Source organism: Beta vulgaris, chromosome 3 (genome assembly GCF_026745355.1).
Source record: "Beta vulgaris subsp. vulgaris cultivar EL10 chromosome 3, EL10.2, whole genome shotgun sequence".
Classification (NCBI taxonomy): domain Eukaryota; kingdom Viridiplantae; phylum Streptophyta; class Magnoliopsida; order Caryophyllales; family Amaranthaceae; genus Beta; species Beta vulgaris.
In genome coordinates, this window is record NC_079204.1 from 26335913 (window position 1) to 26344226 (window position 8314).

At 33.8% G+C, this 8314-nt stretch overlaps 1 protein-coding gene across 1 annotated transcript; it reads right to left on the reverse strand.

The window, feature by feature from the left end:
* Nucleotides 1-7010: 7010 nt before the first annotated feature.
* Nucleotides 7011-7514, reverse strand: LOC130590782 (secreted RxLR effector protein 161-like). Its single transcript, XM_057393334.1, has one exon. The coding sequence runs from the start codon at nucleotides 7512-7514 to the stop codon at nucleotides 7011-7013; it is 504 nt and encodes a 167-aa protein (XP_057249317.1).
* Nucleotides 7515-8314: the final 800 nt, after the last annotated feature.

Here is an 8314-nt window from a genome sequence, read left to right on the forward strand (position 1 = left end):
AGTGATTATTTAATCAATTCAATATCTACGCACGTTTGTCGTAAATAAATTGTAATTTATAGTAATTCTAAATAACCAACATTGATCACTAAATTGTCACATAAAATGCTAATTTCACTAAATATTACTCCCTCCATCCTCTATTAGTTTACACGTATTCCTTTGAAGGGTGTCCCTTATTTGTTTACCCCTTTCTTTTTTTTTTTGCTATTTTTGGAATGAGACCACAAACTTTTCATCACACATACATTCAACTTTAATATAAAATAATAGTTTCTCTTTCTTTCTATAACCCTTAACATTATTTCTCCTAATACTCTATGCAAAAGAAAGGGGTAATAAACTAATAGAGGACGGAAGAAGTATAACATACTAACATGCTACATTATTGAATATAATTACAAATTATTACATACTATCAACATTAGCGAATATATTTACGAATTATAACATACTTATATCACTATGTTTTATTATAACATACTAACATGATATTATCACTAAATATTATTCTAACGTACTAACATGCTCAAACAAATTAAAATAATTTATAACTATTGACATTCTAATATTTTCCTAATTTATTCGGTAAAATAAAAAGAATTTATAATATTAACATGCTACATTATTCTTAGTTATTCGAAAAATTTTAAAAAACGACCCATCCATGGAAATGAAGTTTTTTTCGTTTCCTCCACCGAGAAAACGAACGTTTCTTTCATTTCCTCCGTGTTCATTTCATCGGTGGAGGAAACAAAAAAAGGGTTTTTGGTTTCCTCCACTATGGAAATGAAGATCTGGTTCGTTTCTTCCGTAGAAGAGAAAAAAACCGCCTTCGGGGGGCTTTGGATTTTTCAGGTGAATATAAAATAACGGAAGGGTTGGGTTTTTTTTTCTGGCGACCAGGGATAAAACTAACCTGATTTGATGATTCTCTAGTTTCTTTTACCTTCTTCCTTAGGCCTATGCTCCTGAAATTCGGTCAACTTGGGGGTGTTGGTGATGGCGGAGGTGTTGCATAATGTTTCCGACGAGAGTAAGGTGACGTAATTGTCGCGGCGGCGGTAGTGGTTGTCAAGTCTCTGGTGTGTGGTTGTCGCGGTGGTGGCACATTGGTGGTTGTTGCGGTGGTGGTTCTCTTCACTAGTGGTGGTTGGAGTGAGGTAAGAGAAGATTGGAGTGAGGGTGAGAGTGAGAGGATATATGTAGGGTAGTTTAGGGTTGTATTGGAAAAAATACGGACAGTTTGAATTAAATACAAACGGTATATTGTAAAGCCCTATATTTTCTACTGTTCCTTCTTATTTGTTCATTGGATTCAAAATTGGTGCAAATGATTAAAATTTGCCTTCCAAAACATTTTCTTGGGGTTTGTATTACATTATACTATATTTACTCTTTATAAAGTTTGTTTTCTAATTAGGAGAGCACCTCTAGTTCTTTTTTTTTTTTTAACCCTGTAAGGGTCCCAAATATTGACAAGAAAATGATCCCATTGGACCAACACCTCTCGCACGTCAATCAATCCAGCTGCATAGGTTAACGCTAGAGATTGGGGGATATAAGGGAATCCCTACTCCCAAGCACATGTAGGTAATGGGGTTCGAACTTGAGTGAGTTTCCCACCACCTTCACCAAAGAAGCTTGCTTGAGGTGACCCTAGTTAGGAGGCCTATATATAGTATGTTTTAATGATACAACTTAACTTCTTTGTTTAAAACATCAAATACATAGATCAGATGAGCTTTAGATGTATGTCGAACTATACACTTATTTATTGTGAACCTTAACTAACTATGTTACACAAAACTAACTATAATAGAGAAAATTGACTATATCATACAAAATTTGATTAGATCATACACAAATTACTAATGTGAAAAACTAACTATATCAAATATAAACTCATTACAATACATGTTATTGTGCACCGGATCAATTGGAGTTTATTTAGTGGAAGTATAACCAGATTGTTGTTGTTGTACCTATGCTCTTTGAAAGAATTGAAACAATAACATGTGCAATGTGCATGCTATATTTGTGTATGACTCTTCATCATATCAAAATTTTGAAAGGGAAACTCATGAGGCCTTGAAAACTTAAGTGGTTACGTATGACTGATATATGTTTCTCCATGATTCAACATCAATCATGTTGGTTGACACCACCTGATCGTGCTAGAAGAAGCAAGCAATAAAAGCCTCATCCTCTCTTTTTGACCATTGCTTCTTAGCAGTTGTACCAACAATTTTTGTTTTCCTCCTTCTTGATGGCTTACAGGGCATCAACGTGAAAGAATTGGCTTAGTTGCGGAAGGGATGATTGGCTCGGTTGCGAAAAGGTTGATTGCCTCAACAACATTGTTTTCATCTCTAGAGCTTGTCGCGATATTTGGATTATCCCTCATCATATCTGGGAGGACTTGGAAGTCCATGAGAGGTAAACGACAGGTCTAAACTCAAATAAGAACTTTCTGAGGCGTTTGAGTCCATTTTAATATTTTCTAAATAAAAAGGCATTTATTCCAAATTATAATTCTCACATCTGGAAAAAAAATTGGAATTGATAGGTTTTCAACAAATGCACAAATTTATATTTTGAACAAGTGAATAAGAAATTTGTATTTACCATGGTGGGCATATACAATATAGTGGTAATACTATTAGCAAATATTATTATAAAATAATGTTTCTAACAAGTGCAAAACTTTATGTTCTTAAACAATGCACAAGACATTTACGTTTTAAATTATAAACTTGATTAGTATCCTACATGATAGTTATATATAATTAAAATTGAACGATTAATTTATCACAATTGCATGGGTGGTGTTGAATTGAAGCTCTTGATACCTTGACAATCATCGACGGGATTTCGGCAAGGTCCAAAATTTATGCGGGTATTGTGATATTGTTTGGCTGTGCGCCTGGCGGGGGCTGCGGGGCGGCTACTGGGGGAAGGGGGTTGCGGGTGTGGTGGGGGAGAGGGGTGGTGTGTGGGTGACTAGGGTTAGAGTATTAGAGTAAGGCTTAGGGTAGGTTTAGGTTAGGTTAGTTAATTAAGGTTAGAGTCGGATTAGGAATTAATGACCAACGGTGTTAGACTTTCGTTAGTCATACTCTCTAGTTTCTCTTCAAATCGAACCATCTGCTTCTTCACCAACAACGACAACATCGTTTTTCGGCAAGCGAATCTTCAGTGCCGAAGACCAGACAACACCAACAACGGCAACTGTTCATCGATTTTTTCCGGACGAGTCCGTCGAATTCCTCGCTGCTAACATGGTATTTTTCATCGATTTTTTCCCCGAATTGAAGGGCGATTTTCTCGCTACTATTTTCTCAAATTCAAGAACGAAAATTCAAGAAGAACGAGATTTGAAGAAAGAACGAAGTTCGCTCTGATTTTGGCGATTTAGCTTTTTTAAATATATTTAGTGCAATTTCATTCTTGTATGTTAGATCTGAATTTTTTTTTTTAAGGTTCATTTTTTTAATTTCGTTTTTTATATGTTAGATCTGAATATTTAAGTTTTTAGTTTCGTTTTTTAAATTTTTAATTTTGTATAGATTATGGTTGATTGCTTTTGTTGATTTTGTTGCTGGACATCTTTTTTCGATTTTGTTATTGTCAGTTTTGTAACCCCTAACTTCTAATTTTATGTTTTCTTTGTCGATTTTGATTGGAAGACTCTTGATTGGAAGACTCAAGTGCAGTCGACGAGTCACCTCCGCAACCAACCGACCCTCGTTGTCACCTCCGCAAGTGCAGCCGAAACCATGGTTCATTGACAAAATCTTTTATGGAGCCGGCGAGTTGAATAAGACACAGTTACAAGATCTGAGTAATTTATTTCGTTTTTTTTTTTAAAAAATTAGGCTTTCATCCCTCTTCTCAAGATCTGAGTAGTATATTTAATTCTGTAATTTCTCTTTTATGATTTTTCTATAATTTTCTCATTTTAATTTTCTGTAATTTTCTGTAATTTTGTCCTTTTGGTTTAAAATATCCCTTCTCCTCAATGTCTAATTACTGTTGAAATTACAATTGATTTTCTGTAATTTATGGTTCGTGAAATATTTTTTTTTTTATAAAAAAGAGCAATTTGCGTCGGATGTGGAGATATGTCCGACGCAAATCACTGTTTAATGGGTAAAATAAGGTGTAAACCTGGGCAGCATGTGGGTGTGAGTTTTGCGTCGCATGTTGGCAATGTACGACGCAGATGAGTGATAAGTGCGTTTCTAACGCACTTTATGACTTCCTTTTGGCTCGTTTTGGTTCCCTTTTTTCCCCTTTCTTCCCTCTTTCTCCTCACTTTTCCGTTCTATTTCATTCACTTGATCATACTTGATCATAGTGACATTTTGCTAGATTTTCGATCTATTTTGATCGAATTTCTAGCATAAATGCTTTCACCATGTTTGCTCATGTTTTTATTGCAGGTATGGCCCTTTTCGGGGCCGAGTAATGCGAGACATGGCTTAAGTGGACAAGCTAGAGGGTGCTAGGGAGCATGAGGTGTGATTGGAGTCCCCAGCACACGATGGTGCGCCTGCACATGCTATTGGTGCGCCCGCACCATCGACCAAATTTGAAGCGAAATACAGACGACCTTGGTGCGCCCGCACCATCTACGGAGGATTTCCACCTTGAGGCAGAAGAGTCAGGTGCACTCGCACCTGACGTATGGTTCGCCAACACCTCCTTATGGTGCCCATGCACTATGCGTTCCGGAAAGAAAATCTCGATCATTAAACTATAGTTTTGTTTTAGTTTTGAGATTTTTACGTTTTCATTCTAGTTTTTACACAATATTCTAGGGTTTTGTATTAGAGAGAAAACACTTTAGTTTCTATTGAGATTTGAGATTAGTGATCATAGTTTGTGATTCCATTAACATTCAAGGTACTTTTTGTTCAAATTAATCTAAAGTTTTAGTTTTGAATTCATTCTCATAGTGGTTGTTCTTGTTTTTAGATTAGTTTAGATCTTCATTCTCTTAGGCTATGTTTAGTTCACCTGAAATTTTCTAATCTGAACTTGTCTGATCTGATCTGAACTTATTTTTTCTGATCTGATCTGATCTGAACTTATTTTTTCTGATCTGATCTGAACTGAACTGAACTGATATGATTTACAACATCTTATCTTTTATAAAATATATTATTACTATTATATTATTACTTTGTAAATCATTTTTATGCAATATATTATAAGATCTTCTTTATAGTATTACTATTATTATCATTTTATTTCTATTACAACTTTTACACAACTTTTATTAATAATAATAATAATTATTATTATCATTATTATAAGAACTAATAGGATTTACGATGCGGAAATACAAACATTTTCTACAAAACTTATTCCCAAGAACACCCTAAAATACTATAATGAATCTACAGGAGGGAGTTAAGATATTATACCTTTGAAGCGTGCCTCGTTGATGTTTAAGAACGTCAATTGAAGTTCCTCTACAAAATTCCACCACCACAAGTTGATTATACCTCGGTTTACTAGAACCCAAAACAAAACATTTTATTTTGTATGAACTTTTGAATATCTTGTGAGAAACTTATTTTTCTCTACCATAAACTCACGGCCAAGTTATGTAATATGCGTGTAATTGGGGTCAAAACAATTCACCTCTATTTATTTGCGTTGTATGCTCATAAAAGAAGGATTTGATTTCCTTTCAATTAAGAGGATATCAATCATTAATTGATTGACTTTCTCAATCAATTAATATTGATATGAATCAATTATCCTATAATTGATTTTGATCCAAGATATAGCAAGATATTACCCATAACTTATTATGGACAAAAGAACATATTGGTATTATTGTATAATATTAATCTTAAAAAGACTAACTTATCAACAATGTAGTTTATGTGTGACCCTGTAGGTCCAATATAGTTTAGTAGTAAATATTAATCGTTTATTAATATTACAATTCAAGATTGGCTCCTAGCAAAGCATCATGACTACCCAAACTATATGCGATATAATTAATAATTTATAACTTTTGAGTTATGCACTTGATCATATGACATACTCCAACAATCTCCCACTTGTCCTAGAGCAAGTGGTGCTTTATAATCCTTTGTCTCTTATTGTTATATCTGAACATAAGGTAAAAACTTGTCATCCTTATGAAGTCCAGAATATTTCTCAGTCTCCAAGTTCAACTGTCAAACGAATGATTGAATCACAATCCATTCGAGCACGGCCATGCATTTTACAGTCTAAACTCTCCGAGAGGCCCAAAACAACATTCCTATGTAATAGGAGGACAATTCTTTCTTATTTACCCTCTATCCTTCACACGACTCATAGCAACATGAACACAGCCTTTATAGTCTCCTTTTACGGCACGATGTTTGACAATGCCAAAGTGTACTAGTCATCAGTATAAGGAATCAGTGGTAAACTCAAGTCTGAGGAATCAACTCGTTTATATAGTTAAGAGAAACTTATGACATTCAGCTCTTAAAGATTTCTCTATGTGGGTCAAATCCAATGTGTATTCACCAATTCACATTAATATAATTGATTAGACATCCAATGCCCCTATGATCCATGGAACATGATCATCAATCAATCTATAAGCTAATCATTATAGGTCATTAATGTACCTACTTAATGACCTGATTAGGGACCAGATATAATTATTATTTAGTTCACTTAATAGGTTCATAGTTGATCCTCGTACTCAACATCCTATTTAAAACAACTGATTACTTTGGACATTTGTTTCAATACTAAACCGAATTTAAACAAACATATATTTATGAAATAATAAACATAAACCTTTTATTTCAATAATGAAATACGTTCAATATTAAAAACAAAAGGATCATTCTCCAATGTTCCTAATTCCCATAGCTGAAATATGAGTCTCATGTTTCTGCTCAGAAAGTGGCTTAGTAAGCGGATCTGCAACATTGCTATCTGTATGAACTTTACATATCCTAACATCTCCTCGACAACTATTTCACGAATCAGATGAAATCTCTGAGTACATGTTTGGATTTTTGGTGTGATCTTGGTTCTTTTGCTTGTGCTATAGCTCCAGTATTATCACAATAAACATCCAAAGCACTAGCAATACTCGGAACCACTCCTAGTTCAGAAATGAACTTCTTAATCCAGATGGCTTCTTTTGATGCTTCTGATGCAGCAATATACTCAGCTTCAGTTGTAGAATCTATTATGGTGCTCTGTTTGGAACTTATCCAACTCACCACTCCTCCATTTAAATAAAATATGAATCCCGACTGCGATCGAAAATTATCCTTATCTGTTTGGAAACTAGCATCAGTATAACCTATAATACTTAGCTTATCCTCTTCTCCATAAACTAAGAATTTTTCTTTAGTCCTGTTAAGGTACTTTAGAATATTCTTCACAGCAGTCCAATGGTCATCACCTGGATTTGCTTGGTATCTACTGTTCATGCTCAAAGCATAGGAAACATCTGGTCTAGTACATATCATGGCATACATGATGGATCCAATCACTAGTAGAATAAATGCTATTTGTTGCGGTTAAAAAGTGCCCTATTGATGCGGTATTATTGGGCGTGCATCAATTAAGGGCGCAACAATAGGTATTAATAATATTGCTGCGGTTTTAAACCGCAGCAATATATACCAATATTGCTGCGGTTTTTTAGGCCAAACCGCAGCAATATTATTATTTATTATCTGGTTAAAACGTAATATTGCTGCGGTTTTTGGCCCAAAACCACAGCAATAGGCGCCAAGCAGGTAAAAAAAAAAATTTTATTTTTTTTATTTTTCAAGGCCTAAATTTTTGTGGTTATAGAAACATTATTATAATATGTTATATTAGCTACAACAATGTTATAAAAACTCAATATAAAAAGAAACTAAAAGGCAGAAAATATATTAAAAATTCACTGTAATAAAATTATAATTACAAAATTAAACAAAAGAGCAGAAAATATAATACAAACAAAAATCTGAAAAAAAAATAAAAAAATAAAAACATCACCACTAAGAATTCCATTACAGTAGAGGAGGAGAAAAAAGAAAAGAAATTCAGATCCATAAAAACGAAAAACAGACACAACAACGGTGAAATTACAAAATTAAACAAAAGAGCATAAAATATATTACAAACAAAAATCTAAAAATAAAAAATAAAAAAATAGAAACATCACCACTAAGAATTCCATTACAGTAGAGGAGGAGAAAAAAGAAAAGAAATTCAGATCCATAAAAACGAAAAAAAGACACAACAACGGTGAAATTCAGATCTGAAATTAGAACGCCGGTGAAAT

Excerpts from the sequence above, each read along its gene's own strand:
- LOC130590782 (XM_057393334.1), bottom strand. The coding sequence starts at position 7,514 with ATGTATGCCATGATATGTACTAGACCAGATGTTTCCTATGCTTTGAGC.